General features: G+C 43.7%; 1 protein-coding gene and 1 long non-coding RNA gene across 4 annotated transcripts in view; both read right to left on the reverse strand.

The window, feature by feature from the left end:
• DIXDC1 (DIX domain containing 1) overlaps positions 1 to 14,496 on the reverse strand; it is a 68,337-nt gene extending 53,841 nt beyond the window's left edge. For 2 of the 3 annotated variants that reach the window (XR_012066747.1, XM_015250860.3), the window contains exon 1: positions 10,115 to 10,573. Coding sequence is in view for 1 of the 3 variants with exons in the window: in XM_015250860.3 (XP_015106346.1) it covers positions 10,115 to 10,174 (60 nt within the window). In the remaining 2 variants the exon portion in view is untranslated. Of the gene's footprint in view, positions 1 to 10,114; positions 10,574 to 14,423 lie in introns of those variants that run through there. The other variant, XM_072954144.1, reaches the window with a different exon arrangement.
• A 169-nt stretch (positions 14,497 to 14,665) lies between these two features.
• On the reverse strand, positions 14,666 to 18,279 carry LOC140691196 (uncharacterized). Its single transcript, XR_012066748.1, has 3 exons — positions 18,173 to 18,279; positions 16,477 to 16,564; positions 14,666 to 14,830 (listed from the first exon to the last, which is right to left on the reverse strand). It is a non-coding gene; the product is annotated as an uncharacterized lncRNA (long non-coding RNA).
• Positions 18,280 to 18,308: the final 29 nt, after the last annotated feature.

Here is an 18,308-nt window from a genome sequence, read left to right on the forward strand (position 1 = left end):
GACTTCAGGTCTCCACCCTTTAAATCTAAGTTGGGAGCCAACCACTAAACTAAGCCTCCATTTGTCTCCTCTTTGACCTAAAAATACCTACCTACCAAGGGGTGGGAAATACCTTGTTCTTGCTATAAATGCCTACTGCTGGCTCTGGAAAGAAGTGACTTGAAAGACCAAGTAGGCACTTATGAGGACCAGCCACCCTACCCGCTCCCCTTCCCCCACAAAGATGTTTATCTTAAAAGAGGCCTGTGGTGCGAGCCCAGGCCCTGAGCAGCTCTGCTACTTGGTTTCACAATTTTCTAGCGCTGCTCCTGCAGCAAATGAAATAAACACAGTGCTTTCTGCAAGAGGCTGGTACTCTCTGGGGGGTGGACTAGTAGTAATTTTCTTTCTTTTTTTCTTTTCTTTTCTTTTTTTTTTCTTTTTTTTCTTTTTTTTTTTTTTTTTTTTTTTTTTGGTCTCAATCTTTTTTCAAATTACAACTTCTGTGAAATCTAGATATATAAAATAGGGAAAAGCAGAATTTCTCTGTTAGGGCTGAGGGGTTATCTGTAGGTCAGTTCACTCACTTTTTCTCTACCTCCATCCACCTCCACCCAGACCCCCCAATCTTCTGAAGTAACTCCTTGGGGCTTCTTTCAGCAACTGGGGAAAACAAAAACCAAAAACACTGCATTTTGTTTCCTTCTAATGCTGTCTTTTTAAAAGTCTGTTATTCAGTAAAGACAAGATACAAGTTTCTGAAATAAGAAAATATCTGGGTTGTTAAGAAATATACCTTAAACACACCGCCAGTTCTTGATCTGTTTCCAACTAGGGCTGGAGAAGCACAGTAGGGGGACAGTCGGGTTCACATCCGGCCCCTGGGGGTGCTGTAGCTCACAGCTCTTGGGGTAGCTGCCCAGCTCACAACGATTCCCTTTTACAGAAACATGTCCCTCTGCACACACAGTGGAGGGCCCCAGGAACAGCGGGTATCCTATAACCCCCGCCACTGGCCACAGGTGACTGGTCTAGCTGAACTGATTGGTCAAATCCAGCCAATCCCTGGAATTTTCTGATCTGGCATTTAGGAACAGAATCAGGATTTCCCGTCAAGAGGGCAGAGTTGTACATCCACATGTTCGCCTCTCCTCACAACTACAACAAAACCACAACTGACTGCTAAATAAACATTGAAAAATGAAGACTGGAACCTAGCAAAAAAGATCTTCTTCAACTGGAAACATAAAGAGGGAACCACAGCAGGACCATAGGAAGGACACACTCATGATATAATTGGGTCCCATACCCCCCAGGTGGGCGATCCACAAGCTGAAGAACAATTAAGTCACAGAGGCCCTCCCACAGGAGTGAGAGCTCTGAGCCCCACGTTCTGGCACTGGGAGGAGGAGGAGACCCCAGGACATCTGGTTTTGTAGGTCAGCGGGGCTTAGCTCCAGGAGCCCCATGGGACTGAAGGAAACACAGACTTCATTCTTTTGGGAAGCATACACAGAACCTTGCGTGCATCAGGTCCAAGGGCAGAGGCAGTGATTTCATAGGAACCGTGGCCAGACTGCCTGCTAGTTTTGGAAGGTCTCCTGAGGACATAGGGGATGGCTGCGGCTCACCCAAGGGACATAAAAGCTGGTAGCAGATATTCCAGGAGTGTTCATCTGCATGAGCTTTCTTGGAAGCTGACATCTTGATAGGATCATTAGCGCCAAAACCTTGCCTCTCCCAATAGCCTGTAGGGAAGCCTCAAGCCAAACAACATACTGGGTGGGAACACAGCCCTGCCCATTAGCAGACTTCCTGAGCCACAAATGCCTCTAGACACGGTCCTACCCACCAGAGGTCCAGGGCCAACCTTCACCCAGCAGTGGGCAAGCACTGACTCCTCCTGCCAGGAAACCTGCATAAGCCTCTAGTCCAGCCTCATCCACAAGGGAGCAGATACCAGAAACAAGAACACAACAATGCCAAAGCCTGTGGAAGGAATCCACAAACACAGGCAAGACTCTACACAGGGACCAGCTGCAACCTGGCCCTTAGGTGACAAGAGAGGAGTGTACTGCTGGGACACACAGAATGTCTCCCACAGAGGGCCACCTCTCCAAGATCGAGAAACATAACCAAGCTACCTGAAAATACAAATAGAAGGATAGACAATATGAGGCGGCAGAAGAATATTTCCCAGGCCAAGGCACAAGATAAAATCCCAGAAGAAGAAATAAGTGGTGAGGAGATAGGCAATCTACCTGAGAAAGAGTTTCAAGTAATAATGGTGAAGATGTTCGGAGACCGTGAGGAGCATAGAAGCACAAAGCGAAGTTTTTAGCAAAGAGCTGGAAAATATAAAGAATACCCAGAGTGGAAGAATAAAATCACTGAAATGACTAACACACTAGAAGGAACCAGGAAGAGACTAAACGAGGTAGAAGAATAGATGAGTGAGCTAGAAGACAGATTAGTGGAGATCACTACTGCAGAACAAAACGAAACAAGAAAGAAAAGAAAAAAGAATGAAAAGAAATGAGGATAGTTTAAGAGAATTCTGGGACAACATGAAGCACACTAACATTCACAGTATAGGGGTCCTAGAAAGAGAAAAGAGAGAGAAAAGACTTGAGAAAATTTTTGGAGAGATAATAACCAAAAACTTCCCCAACTTGGGAAAGGAAACAGTCACCCAAGTCCAGGAAGCACAGAGAGTTCCACACAGGATCAACCCAAAGGCATGCAGGAATCAAACTGACAAAAATTAAGGATAAGCAGAAAATATTAAAATTAGCAAGAGAAAAGCAACAAATAACATACAAGGGAACTCCCATAAGGTTATCAGCTCGTTTTTCAGCAGGAACTCTACAGGCCAGAAGGGACTAGCATGATATATTTAAAGTGATGAAAGGGAAAAACTTACAACCAAGGATATTCTATGTAGCAAGGCTCTCGTTTAGATTTGATGGAGAAATCAAAAGCTTCGCAGATAAACAAAAGCAAAAAGATTTCAGCACCACTAAACCAGCTTTACAACAAATGTGAAAGGAACTTCTCTAGTCATCACACCATAAGAAAAGAGAACAAAAAGAAGAAAGAGAGAGAGGAGAAGAAAAAAAAGACTTACAAAAGATTGCTTTGGCAGTTCAGTCTTTTATGGTTCCATATAAATTTTAGAATTGTTTGTTCTAATTCTGTGGAAAATGTCGTGAGTATTTTGACAGGGGTTGCACTGAATCTGTAGACTGCTTTGGGTAGTACGGCCATTTTGATAATGTTGATTCTTCCCATCCAAGAGCACAAGATATCTTTCCATTTCTTTGTATCATCTTCAATTTCCTTCATCAGTGTTTTACAGTTTTCAGAGTATAGGTAACCTCCTTGGTTAAGTTTATTTCCAGGTATGTTGTTGTTTTTGATGCAATGGAAATGTTTATGCCAATTATAAAATTCTGGTTTTTTGAAGTAAAAAAAAGTGAATGAAGGGCCACAAATGGCAAAATATCCTTTTTTGTGGGTGAGTTGTATTCCATTACATATGTATGCTGCCTCTTCTTTATCCATTCATCTACTGATGTGCACTTGGGATGCTTCCATATCTTGGCAATTATAAAAAATGTTGCTGTTAATAGCGGGGTGTATGTATCTTTTTAAATTAATTCTTATTTTGTAGTTGGCTCTATTCCGTTGATAATTATGTAAGTTGAAAAAGCTAAAGCTTTAAACGTTCTTAGAAACAATGAACAGTACATATATGTAAATTCTTAAAATATGCGCGGTATATTGTATATATGTATTTACATGCAATATATCGTGTATGTGCCGTCCAATTGTAATAATTCCACCTAATAAAACTGAAAAATGAAAAAGAAAAAGGAATAGAACCAGTCTTCTGTCTCTGTCTTAGTCTCTCCCTGGCAAAGTTGTAAGATATAAAAGTTAGACATTGTCATAAGCCATGTTGCCCACCTGAGAGAGAAAAGCCATTTGTATTGAGATGGAATAAAGCCACCTACAGAAACAACCAGAGATAAGAGTCAGAGAGCAGAGGGAGAGATCCTACCAGCATTTGAGTTCTTGATTTTCACTGTTTTTGGGTCTCTGCCCCATCCTTGCTCTTTTCCGTGGTTTAGTTTTTCAGCCTTTCCTTGGATTCCATGAGTCAGTAAATTCCACTTTCTATCTCTGCTAGTTCAAGACGGGTTCTTGGCACTTACAACCAAACTAACATAGAAAACATGACAATCAAACAGACAGCGTCAGTGACAGCACTGAGCTCTTCTCAGTCCAGAATCAATCTCTCTAGCTTGTTCTGGGGAAGTGGAAGGATGCCTGTGTAATCCAGAGGTCTAAATAGCCTGAGAGTTTTTCACGACAACCCTGAGTCAGACGTCAGAAGAAAAAGTAGATGCAGCAACAGTCAAAGCTGGGTCAGCAGGATTTTGGCTTGACGAGACTGGACCGCTCTCAGGTTGTGAGCAGTGGTAACACCAAGGAGTGGCTGGAGGCTCCAAGCTCCATCAGCTTCCCCCAGGTCACTCCAAATAACCGTACAATAATACGAGTTGAAACTCTTTCAGAATAAACAACTCTGTCCACATTCATTTGTGCAAGAAACCTTGACCTTGAAAGCTTTCTTGCCACCAAATGTAAACTTCTTTCTGTTTCTCTTTGGGATCTCCAGTTCCCTCCAAATAAGTTTGTAAACCCAGCCTCTGCTCTCTACCTCCTCCAAGTTTCTAGATCAAAGAAAATTCCTGCAGGCGACTTAACTCAGAGTTGCAAAAGCACTTGATTGGGCCTCACCAGGGAAGACTGGCAGACCCAGTGTTCCAGGGTGAGACATCCAAGAAGCTGGTTCTCTGGCTCCCTGCTGGGGAGCAAGAAAGGCAAACAAGAAGAGCAGCGGGCTCTGGTGGTGCGCTAGAGTTCAGGAGGCGACCAGGACAGCTCAGGAAGGAAATCAGGTTTACAGTGAAACCGGACACCTGTTGAGAACTCTGAGACCCTCCAGCTGTAGAAGGTGAGATGGGGGTGGAGATGCTGCTGAGAAACTGAGAGGAAGGCAGGAGGTTTGGAAACTTTGGGTTATTATTGGCCTACATTCTGCCAGAAAAGGAATGCAATATTATATTTCTTTTCTATTAACTCTTCCAAGCCTTTACTGAACTAGGAAAAGCTATTTGTTGAACCTGGTGGGTAATTAGGTAAAAATTTAGTTCAATAAGTAAAAGTATCATTAAACGTCTTTTTCGCTAGGTGGACAGACTCCTTGTATTCAGCCCAGTGGTCCAGAAAGTGAAGAACTAAAACCTTTCTGAAAGATACCATCCTATAACCTTATTCTAAAATTTCCACTAGTTGTGAGTTCCGTAAGCACTCTGTTCCTTAACAAGTACATGTCACAAAGCAAGTGCTCAATAGATGCACTGAATGAATGAATGAGGTATCACTCTATGGTCTATGAGTGTCCTTTATCCCAGAAATAGGGCATGGAGCCCACCATTAGGGCCTTTGGGGTTGGTTCCCTACCTCCCACCTGACCACCGAAGGCTATGCCCATGACCACGCAAATGGGGCCTGGTCTGGAGGTAACAGATAAGGAAACAGATGCAGGAAATTGTTCGTTTGAGTCTTTGGTTCTCACAGCCAGGACGACAAGGCCAGTCATGGCTGCTGAAGCCCTTCCAGGGTTCCCCAGACTCTCCAAACTGCCGGGGGAGTGGCACCTGGCAAACGGTGCCCCATGACTGTCCCACATGCCTGGCCAGGCCATCACTCACCACGAGGAACATAAAACTGCCCGACAGCTTGCTGCCAGGGAGCATCTGCTCAGCTGGCATTGACGCCTGTGGGAACAAAGCCAAGGCGCCCGGGGGAGGAGAGCAGAAATCAGCCAGGACAGGAAAAAGAAGGTTGGGGAGTGTGGCGCTTTGTTACATTGCAGACTTAACAGGCCTTTAATTTCTATAGCAAAACACAGAGGAAATCATTGCGGAAATGACTGAGAGCCTCCGGCTGGCCCATGTTGCAAATCCTCTTCCATGGAAGGCACGAGGCACTTGGAGATGTTCCCTGCAGCTGCTCCACCTGCCAGTCCCCTGCCTCATTCAGTCTATGTCCCCCTGATGGGGATGACACCAGACAAAGGCTCTTCCTGTATTTCTCAGGGACTGCCAAGCTGTTGACTCTCAGCGTGGGATTTCAAATTTCTACTTTTCTACTTGGAGGGAAACTGGTAGGGAAAGTCTTCCAAGTCATCTGTTTAAAAGGTTAAGGCTCAGACAACTGATTTCCCTTCGACCAACATTTTAATAAATCATTCCCACAATTTTCAGCCCTTCAGGCCATTCACACGACAGCCAGGTGCAGGCTGGCTCTGGCCGACAGCAAGATTTCTACATCATCACAATTTTCCCAAGTTTCCATTCTGCCCATTTACTCCACCTTCATTGGCCTGTGAGCTCCACTTGGGCACAGACTCTGTTATTTGACATCTATTTCCAGGGCCTGGCACCATGCCTGGTAAACACAGTAATTCAGTGAATGTCTGTCGAATGAGTGCTTGTATGCATGTTTACCAAACCAGCAGAAAAAGAGTCTGGCCTCGGTGAGCACATAGGCTGGTAAATATTTGGTGCTTTTCGTGATATCATTAAGTAGAAGATCTCTCTATGATCTGCCACAAACATTACCTCTTTTATGACACTTCCCACATTAAGCATTCTATCATGGTTTTTTTTTAGTACACCTGTAAATCCCTCCCTATAAATTCCTTGGAAGTAGGAACCAGGTGATTTTCCAATTATTTACCCATCCCCTCTCCCAACAGATAAACTAGATAATTAAATGAATGAATGCTTATTGGTCAAACTGTATTATAGTCTCAGGTCTGTCAAAACCTTTCATCATAAGCATCAAAGTCTTTTTTTAAAAGAAAGTTCAGCGCCCCCCCCCCCAGAAAGACACTTGCAGAAATTCATGTTGGCACAGTGATCAAAGACATTCACCTAAAAACATCAATACCAAGGGGCAGAGAAAACAAGTACACATCTGTGAGACAGATGCAGAAGGAAGAAATTGTGACTGACAGAAAGCCTGGCCAGGCCCAGAGCACAGGACACAGTGGGTGACAGCCAGGGTCGGCTACAGAATGTGGCGGCGGCCAAAACTTGTGCGTGATTCACAATGCAGATTCACCACGTCAGTAAGAGGGTTTGCACTGACAGCACTAATGTATATCAGTTCTGTGAGTAACCTGTCAGGTGTGTGGCTTTATTCAAGGAATGTGGTGGAAGAAAATTCCATCGTGCATAGTCATGAAAGACGGCAAATGGACTGAGAACAGAGGCCAACAACAGCGGGTAGAGGGAAGCCTTGATTCAGAGGACAGGGTTTCTCTGCTGCAGGGTTCCCTTATAATTAACCAATTAGGGCCACCGCTTCACTTCCCGTGACAGTTTTCTCTGCCCCGGAGAATGAGGTCACAGCCCTAACCACACAAACCTGTAAAGCATCTGGGTGATAAAGAACAGCTTCAGAGGTGCTTGGCTCAGACCCAGGAGATGACTGGCTCCATGTGTGGTATTCTTAGCCCCAGGAGGAAGAGTTTCTCAGAGGCACTGAAGTGTATCCTGACATTAGTTTTTAAGTCCCTATTTATATCCTTATTATGTGATTCTAACAAAGCAGATTGAACATGACTGGATCTGTTAAGCAACCCCAGAGGCTGGAATAGGTCAAACCGGGGTCCATCAACGCTGAAATGACCAACTGTACCATTTTTCAGTATACTAGGCGTGATATTGGATGTGCAAAGAATTCTTTAGTGTAATTTATGATGTATGTGAAAGAACTGTCTCGATTGTAAGGGACTCCTGAGATTAAACATATTACTATTTGTATTGTTTAGATGACATTAATTTCTCAGAGAAACCAAAGTACTTGTAATCAGGGTTCAAATCTGCCAATAGAAGGGAATAGAATAGACATTAGCCTGTGGAGGGATGCTTACAAGACAGATGGAAAAATCAAATGTCAGAGAGGGGAAAGAGGCATTACTGCACTATTCTAAAGGTGAATTAATTATGAAGTTGGTTTTTTTTCATTGAAGTCTAGTCAGTTTACAATGTTGTGTCAATTTCTGGTGTACAGCATAAAGTTTCACTCACACAGATACATACATATATTCATCTTTATATTCTTTTTCAATATAGGTTACTATAAGAGATTGAATATAGTTCCCTGTGCTATACAGAATAAAGTTGTGTGTCATTTTTATGAAGACTCTCCCACTCTCCTTTTCCCTTATTTTTTTTTATAAGAACTGGATGTCAGGGGACATTTATGAAAGCAGCAAAGGGTGAAAAAGAATCAAGCCTCTTGGTTTACTTGGCTTTTAGCTAAAAGGTCTAGAGGTGAAATGAACAGAAGGCAAAGACTAGGAGTGACTCTGTGCTGGTTTCCTCCTCTTAATAAGACAGTGGAACCTGATACCTGGGGCCTGACTTAGAAAAAGGGGAGGCTATGAGAAGACCTAAGGAGAGTCTATCACAACTGATGGATGAGTCAGACGAATGATGCTTGAGATCAGGGGAGGCCCAAAGGCAGAGAGTGAGAAAACAGGGGCCAGGAATACTGGAAGCACCCAAAGAGGTGGCTTCCTGGCTCGTCTGTGTTTCAACTCTCAGACTGTGGCTCTTTGTTAACAATCCCCCTACATGTGTTCAAAGGGGAATGATGCACAGATGAGGAGCCCTGCTGTGCAGACGGGATGGGAGCTCGGTCCTTCGGTGAAGGCTGTGACCCCCATCCCTGCAGCCAAAGGAAGACTCTGACTCCGTTGTTAGGCTGGGACAGCATTTGTGCGGTTTTCCTCTGTGTGTGTGGATCAAGGCTGGGGCGCAGGGGCCAGGACTGGGTAAGGTTCTGAGGCAGGTCAGGCTGCAGAGCTTCTTAATTAAAAACAGGAATGAAGGAAAGAGCCTGTCGTGCAGATGTAGAAAGAAAACCTCAGACACAAATTCATGAGAATGGTTACCTCTAGGCAGAAGGCCAGGACTGCATGGGTGGTCAAGGCAATCAGCCTGTAATGTTCCTATTTAAGAAGAGAATGCAGTCATATGTTAACTGTTTAACTAAAAACGGGTTTAAAAAAAAAAAACCTTAAACTTTAGAGAGATGCAAAGGGAAGAGAGCTCCTGAGAGGTGGCAAGAAAAGGAGAGAGAGAGAAAGGAAGAAAGACACAAACTAAAATCTAGCTCTTCTTGTAGGGGTCCCCCTGGATGCTGGGTAAGGCACCCCAAGAGGTGGGCTTCAGGAGCAGTGGGAGACATATGGAGCAAATCGCAAGGGGGAAAGGTCCTAAACCAGAATTTCCTGAGTCACAAGAGAAGAAAATGGAATGAACAACAAAATTCTGAGAGAAAAAAAGTGAAGAGAAAAAGACCCCCAGCCAGCCCTAAGCCATACTGTCAGATGGAGGCCCCAGTGTCCGACTCACACTGAAAGAAGCAGACACTGGCTCCCCTGAATTAGGCTCAGAAACCCCTCTCTCCTCTAAGGTCCTCTCTACCAATGATGCCCGTGGTTGTGGAGAAACGTACTACCCTGGATTTAGAAAGAGATGCGAACAGGAGGAGGGCACTTCCAGTGGGCACCTACTGTTGCTGCACCCGCACCCCACCCCCAGCAAACTTTCTATCAATGCAATGCCACCCCACCCTTCCCTGGGCTCACCCACTTGGCTCCGGAAATAGAATGAGCACCTCTGCCATGTATTCAGGGCTTCCCTGGGGATTTCCTTTGGGGCAAACCTTGGGGAGGGTAGGGACCACCTCTTTTGGAAGGAGATGACCTCTGAATGTATGGTCCTGTCTTCTGGGCTCAGGCAAGCTACCAGGGAAGGTCATCGCCCAGCTTAGCTGGAAGCAGTCGGCCCTTCTGATCCCTGCGGGTTCACCAGGGTCGTCTGTACCGTGCCCACCACCTTAGCCTCCTTAAGGCTCTGCGGGGGGACTGTTCTGGGGTCCCCATGGTCCGCGTGAGGATGGGGGCGGAGGAGGACCCCTTCTAGAGATTAGGCAGGAGGCGCTAGGGGAGGAGAGCTGGGGAGTGGGAGGGGCAGACAGTTACCTCATTGAAGCCCTCCTGCAGGACGTCCAGTAAGTTCCCCCGGGTCAGGCAGGCTAGCATTGTTCCTGCCGGGCCCCCCGGACGAGGTCTCCGGGCCCGGCGGCGGCCGCCGCCGCCTCCTCCCTGTGCGCACAAAGACTCCCGGCTCAGCTCATCGGGAGGGCTCCGGCGTCCCGCACGCCACTTACTGGAAACCCAGACCCGGGCCAAACTAGCTGCTTGCACTGGGCATGCTCGCGCCGCGGCTTCTGCAGGAGGGGCCCGGGCGCCGCCGCGGTTCCTATAGAAACTGCTGGGCGCGCACCGGGCTGGGGGGCGCTGGCGGGGGGCCCCTAGTCCCGCGTGCGTCCGGGAGAGCCCCGCGGCGCGCACAGACACGCACACGCACACGCGCACACACCGGGCCGGGGGGCGGGCATGTGTGCGTACGCTGCAGACACACACACACACACCCGCAGGCTTGCAGGAGGGCGTGCCGGTGTGTGCGCGGCCCCGATCATGCACACGAACGCGCGCGCACACACACACACACACATTGATACACACCACACACACTGACACACAGGCGGGCATGCCGGCGTGTGCATACGCGCTGGCAACCACGCATGCACACACCAGGCCTGCCCGGCATGAGCCCGCGCTGCGCGCGCGCGCGCGCGCGCACACACACACACACACACACAAGCTCTGATGACCTGAGGCCTCCAGTGCCCCACCACAAGGTGGGCGGGAAGGGGAGAGAATCATGAGGTTTTATTTTTCGCCCCCAGCAACATTTTTCCCCCTGGGGCCTGGACTGTGAGGTTAGGCTAAAGAAGGGTATATGGAAAGGAGAGACACAAAAAGAGGATAGAGGGGACTTTAGTTATTGATGGTATTAGGGCACATTTAATAAAATTAAGCTAAACCAATCATACAGGATCACAACGCATCAAGGGTAAACCAAGGATGAGCAAGGCTTTACCAAAAAACTCACTCTTTCTTTCTTTCTTTCTTTCTTTCTTTCTTTCTTTCTTAATAACTGCTAAAATGTGCAGCCTGAATTTTAAATGACTTTTAAATTAATTAAATGGGTTTTAATGAAAATAACTGCAGAATGTCCTGGTGCATTTGGAAGAATTGGGTAAATGCTTCCTCAAGTGAAACAGAGCTATTCCCCTCTGTTTCTAGTTATTCCAATCACGGTCTTGATTATTTATTTTTGAAAATAGGAGTCATCTGTACTCTTTTGTTTCTATAGGAAAACTGGAAGCTGAAAGAACACCCATATCGTGTTACACCTCGTGATCTCAGGTGGGGGGAGGGGTTTACGAGTGTTAGGGCTCAGAGAAGGTCAGGCCTTGCCCAAGGACACAGCTGGTCAGTGACAGAAGCTGTCTGAGTGTAGGACTCTACACTCATGATTTTGCAAAAGGCCCAGATTCACTCCCTCTCCCAAATTAGAATCCTAGCATGAAAAGTCAGTAATGGTTCTTATTCAGCCAAATGACCTCCTCCACAGGTCACTAGAGAAGAAGAAAATGCTTACCCAGGATGGCCAGAACTAGCCACATTGTGCTTGAATGTCTAAAGCTGCCAAACTGAAAGATGCTTCTGAGAAAAGACACACCTCCTTCTGACCACAGCAAGCAGGAAGCAGCAGTCAGCTGAGGTGTTAAGTGGCTGCCACTGGTTGAATGCTGTGGGTTAGAGCTGGGGAAAAGCCGCGACACCAAATCAAACTGAAGCTGAGCAGCCCATGAGTCAGAAGACCAACATCCTTCACCATCTACCTGGGGAATTTAGTTGCCAAGAACTCCCCTCTCCACCACCACAGCTGATGGTGCGATACACTCAGATGAGTCACTAACCCATGTTAACACAACAAGGCCCTTTGCAAAAAGAAGTGTGAAACTTCCAAGAGCATAAAATTGTATGCAATACGTCTACATTCATAGTGCTGTAAAACCAGAGCACTCAGTTGGTGGTCCGTGGATAGGGGATTTTGATTGGTTGACAGCCCATCATGCTTTGCACTTAACAGAAAATATTGAGACATCAGAGGGAGGTCCTGCTGACAGTTATCTACACAAAGAGGTCACTGTTTCTCAAACAAGTTATTTGTCCAAGTAGGACCTGTGAGTTCAGTGTTCCTAAGAAAAGACTCATTAAATCACTGAATTTTAATGCTCCAAAAAAAGATCTCATCTGGCCCAACTCTCTCATCTCATAGATGAAGGAACTAAGGCTAGCAGAGGTGCTCAAAGTCACTAAAGTCAATATGGGAGCTAAGAGCTGAACCAAAGGCCTCTGAGGCCCAGTCCTGTGCTGTTTGCCCTGTGCTGGAGGAATTAGAGAGAATCATGTTAAATAGACACAAGATTCATTACAGGGCATATGGTCCAAGAATATACTATTCTTTGAAAGTCTATAATAGTACCTACCACATAACCTACAGCAATAGTGTCCAACAGAATCTTTCTGTACTGATAGAAATACTCCATATCTATGCCATCCAATCCATTGGCCACTGACCACACGTGGCTAATGAGAACTTAAAATGTGGCAAATGCAAGTATGGAACTAAAATTTAAATTGCATTTAATATTAATTCATTTAAATTTAGATAGTACAATTTCAAAATATTCTGTTCCATTGTCCCCACACAACTACCGAAATGTCCCAAAAATAATAATATGTTCACGTATTGTCTGCCTCTTACACTTGGAAAAAGCACAAAATTCTTGTTGGACCAGATAATTCCAATTTTTTTTTCTTTTTTGCTCAAAAAATATGTTCACCATACCTATCATGGTCTGACTTAGAAAGGGATCCAGGTAAAGAACTGAGCTTTAGTTCAAAGCAGCACTAACATTTACTGTGCCTTCCATCCTCCCTACTGTGGTACCCGCTACTGTGATGCCAGCACAGCAGCTGGGGGAGTAAGTGGGTTAGCTAAATGAAACAGGGACAGTGATCCGCTTTCCCAAACATGGGAAAGCTGCAAGCCGGTCTGGGTAGCTGGAACCAGTCCCACCGCTGCAGGTCTGTTATTCACTCCGCCTGGAGGAGAGGCAGAGAGTCCAAGCAAGCTGCTGTCTGCATATCTCTGCCATGCTGCCTGATTTCTGAAATTATAGGCTTCCTCATTTCTGCGTTACTTTAACAACAAAGGCAGATACTTCCCTCACCAACTAAAAGCTACCCAACTATCTACGTACAACAGTAACAATAGCAAAATTGTGCTTTTACTATGTACCAAGCCCTGTACTAAGCATTTATATACCTGAGCTCATTTGATGGTCACAATTACCGTAATCAGTAGGTTTTTAAAAAATTATCCCCACTTTACATATGTTGAAGGAGAATTTTGAAGGATAATTTGCCCCAACTCCATAGTTACTAAGTGGTGAAGCCGAAGTCCAGGTTATTAACCATTATGCAATTCTTTTATATGATGCTTATGGCAGAGAAGGAACTCAGTATATGTTTTTAGTTGAATGAATGAATGAGCCAGTGGCGGAAACATTGGCAAACTCATTCATCACTTCTATTAATACAGATGATAACATGTTAGCCTAAGTGAGACTTTGAACCTTCAACAAAACTGTCATTTGGTGAAAATATCGACTGTGACTTCTCCCTGCAGAGAAGTGTGAAATTCATACCTATGTAAAATTTGACACATCTATTACGGGAATCATTAATGACTATCAAGAAGCAGAAAGGCAGTTGGAATAAACAAATAATTAAAATTGTCAATGGAAGTATTTTAAATGACTCTATGAAATAATTTCTTATTTTTTTTCTGGTTTTTGTTTTTTTTACGTTTGCAAGTTCCTTGGCAGGAACATATGTTTACAATTTCTATTGCATTTATCTTCAGAGTAGTCAACATAAATACATACACACAAAAGGGCTCGTGTCTACAGTCAGAGGTCCCCAAAGTATCCTGGCTCCTAAACTGCTCTCTTTGTCTCCAGGTTTTTCTGCCAGTCTGTACCCCTTCATCTTCCTTAGACAACACACTCATCTTGCTGCTCAAATGTCTTCAAATGCTCCCTTTTCCTAGCATGTCCGATATACATTCCTTGTGTCCAGCTTTCAGGGCTCCCGCCCTCACTGCCTATGCTCAGTTTGCAATTTCCTCACTGTCTCACAGACTTAAAGGCTCATTCTCACCTCCATACATTCATGACTGTCCCTCTGCCTAGAATGTCCCATGGTTCCTCTACTCAAACCTTCACTATGCCTAGCTCAAGTTCTGACCACTCCTGATTTTGTTAAAATCAAGACAGAGCCGATCACAATCCCAGTCTGGAACACTCACCTCCCAGATAACCCATGGTGCATTCCTGCTCGTCTTTCAGGTCTCTGCTCAAATGTTTCTCTGTTTGGCCTCCTCTGCTACTCTGTTCAAAATGACAACACCGCCTCACCTCAGCACTTCCAATCCTCTTTGCCTGATTTATTTTTCTTTTTTGTCCTAACAGTCATCAGCATATTTACTTTTTAATTTCTTTATTGTCAGTCTCTCTTCTGCCCAAAATGAAGCTCCAAGGGGGCAGGAAATTTTGCGTTTTGTTGCTGATTTATTTCCAGAACCAAGACTATTTCATGGCACATAGTTGATACACAATAAATATTAGCTGGATGAATGAATCTTCTCTTTAAAATTCAAAAGTGAGGGGAAGGGTATAGCTCAGCGGTAGAGTGCGTATTTAGCATGCACCGCCACTAAAAAATAAAATAAAATAAAAAATTAATTTAAAAATACATAAGTAAACCTAATTCCCCCCCAAAAAACAAAAACAAAAACAAAAAAATTCAAAGTTTATAGCATGCTCTATATACTATGTCATTTAGCACTTAATTATAGTTAATTTAGGAATGTGGATTTTTGTCTCTTTTACTGTATTTCCAAGACAAATATAAATAATTTCTGTTTTCTTTCTATATTTTCCTCTCCTTCATCAATGCAGTCTTTCATTAAACTGTAATTAAATATATATTGAGCACCTAATATACATCATTATATGCCAGGTCCTATTCTTTTAGCAAAAACTTCAAGAACTCAGAGTTACATGTAAATAAATACACACACACACACTCATATAGAGGCAAGAAACAGTACCCAAAAAAAAGAATAGTAAAAGGAAGACTAGTAAAACTGAGAATCCAATATTAGTATGTGGGGACACTGTTCAGGGTGATTGTGACAGACTGAGTGTGTACAAAAAGGAAAAAAGAGACAGAATGGTGTCAGACTAGAGTAGGATGTTGCCAAAGTAATCACCAGATGCTAGTGCTTAATATAAACTGTACCAAAGCAGATATGCAAATATATTCTACATGAGTTCTTTTAATTCACATTTCAAAAGTTATCTGCCAACTATCCTGTGGGTAAAAATTAAATTAAGACTAGCGACACCTGGTGGATATTTTGCAAATGACCCTGAGTTTCTCAAAACACTGTAAATGCCACCATGTCCCCCCACCAGCTATTCATAATGTGTTAGGGCTCTGCACAACTAATTATATACTATTGGGAAATAATTTTTCTGCAAGATGTAGCCATATTTCTACCAAGACTTTTCCATCTCCCAACTGATGTCCCTCTGCCTTCTGAAAGACGTATACAAAATCTGACAGGGCCATTCTTCTTTTAAAAGGTAACTTATTACTTAAAAGGTTCACATCCTTTGACCTAGCATTCTACTTCTGGAACTCTATCCTAAGGAAATAAGTCTTAAATGAGGAAATCAATGAGTTATTTACAATGTAGGGGGGTGGAATCTAAAAGTCCAACGACAGAGGAATGGTCAAGAAAATCACAGCCATTATAATGTTTACCAAACATTTGTTTACACATTAAAACAAACATTTTAACAATTCCGTATGAGCAAACATTACGTTTAAAAAAGCAGAAGTCAAAAAGTGTGTGCATAACATGCTCTCAAACATGTAAATAATATACACTGAAAAAAAAGACTAGAAGAAAATATTCTAAAATATTAACAGGATTGCTTCTAGATGGGAGGGTTATGGTTTTTTAAATCATGGTTTGCAGTATTTCCCAAATGCTCTATAATTCACGTGCATTATTTCTATAGCAAACATTATTAAAATATTTTAAACAACTCAAATGCTCTAATTAATTGCTAGAAATTTTCAAACTCTGCTTGATTTTATTAATTTTGGAAAAAGATACAAATCAAGTAAGCTAGAATTTCCACAAGAAGGGGAAGCTAGAAAAGAAAGCAAATACATTACAGTTTTGTTCCAGGATCTGAGTTCTGATGGAGAAATCCCCTAGCTGTAGCATTGTACTGAAATTCCATTACCGTCATCATACTCCTCTCATTAGTACACCAGAAACTTACAGAGGGCTCTGCTGGCAGCAGGGAGTTACAGAGTCTCATAGCCACTTGGGTCCCCATCTTCAGAGTCCCTAGAAGAGCCGGATCAGGGCTACCTTAAAATAGGAAGAGAAAGAAATGTGCAAAAATACAGGCCAGGAAAAACTTCCAAAAGCTAAGCCAATTTAGTGGGGTCAGGTCCCAGCCCCAAACCTACCCATTTAAGTCATCTGGAAGTATAAAAAATTGGATCCTGGTTAACAGGAAATCCGGGCCAAGATATTATAATTACAATAGAACTATTCCAACAACATTTTTAATACTAATAACTTAAGTTTTAATAGTACTGAAGTAAAGAGAAATATTTCCCTATCATTAGTCAAGCAAGAATGCATTTTCCCTCCTCCCTATATTTATCAGTCTGTTGATGGAAATAATAAATAGACAATCTATAATAGGCAGAGAAAAAAAGTTTTATTTGAGCCAAATTGAGGACCATAGTCTGGAAAGAGCCTCTCAAAATACTCTGAGGAACTGCTTCCGAGAAGCATGGTTTTCAGCACAGTTTTAAGTCTTGTCAGAACAAAGAACATTGAACAAGTGAGGGATACATTCCTTCAAGGTTTAAAAAAATAGATCAGCATGTATACAGGGAGCCAGTACAGCCTTGGCACCTGGGAAGGTAGTCATCATTGAGGGAATACCAGCATTGGTGTCCCAGGAAAGGAGACGTTTAATCTTTACTTTTAACATGGACATTATTTACTTCTAGTCAATGTACCCTTTTCAATAATGATTAAAGCAGATGTACAATGTATGTTTCATAGGCCACAAACAGGCTTTTATTGTTAGCACAAAATTCAAGTTAAATCATGCATAAGCCAGAATGACCTCCCCATATCTCAGTACGTGAAAAATTTCTTCCATTAAGTCAAAGACCTCAGGAAGGATTCTGAAGACAACGAGAAGAAATAACCAGGAGCTCTGCTTTTGGCTCACTCTTCCCTTCATCCTCAGGAATTAAGTTTTAACCTAGAAAGGCAGAACTTATATCCCAAGGCAGAAATTTTTATCAAGCACTTGAAGTTTACAAAGTGCTATCACCCATATGGTCTTATTTGACCACCATAGTAAACAACTCTTGGAAATAGGGTTCATTTTATTACTCCCCAGCTGATAGGAAACAGCCTAGTGAGTTGTTCTGCCAATTAGCAATGCAGGCATTGTTCTCGCCACCTTTTCTGCCTCTTCTGAATCCACTTGCACCAGTTCTGTGCCAGAGAACAGGCCCAGAAAATAATGGTAGCGATGATGATGGTGATCGCGGTGGCCAACATTTGCCCACATACCATGAACTGTTCCAAGTGCTTTCATCTCACACTCTAAGAAGTACTATTATTTCAAACTTTTTTGTACTGTGATTCTATTTTCAGTACTCTATCTATCTTAAGAAATCTTCCCTCTCAGGGACAAACCCAGTGGCGGCGGTATTTGGGGAGGATGGTGCACAGATTGAGAAAGAGAAATCCCCAAGCTCTGAAAGTCTGAATCAGGAACTGCACACTAGGAACCTGCAAAGCTCGGAGAGAGTTCTGAACCTGAAATCTCCACCTCTTTGTTCCCACTATACCTTCGCCCCATTCGTGTGTCCCCAGTTCTGGTCTAGACGGTACAACCAGTGGTAAATAATACTTCCCAGGTACCCGCCACCTTTTAGCACCTACCTCTTAAATCATCTGTGCGTCTGGTTCCGCATCTCGGTTCCCAGCCCTTCTGAGCATGGCCTGCTTCTGCTACAGTGTCGCCTCTGCGTTCCCGCTGCCATGGTGACGCGGGGGCCGGCCCTTGCCAGACCT

The sequence above is a fragment of the Vicugna pacos genome, chromosome 33, assembly GCF_048564905.1.
Source record: "Vicugna pacos chromosome 33, VicPac4, whole genome shotgun sequence".
NCBI lineage: Eukaryota > Metazoa > Chordata > Mammalia > Artiodactyla > Camelidae > Vicugna > Vicugna pacos.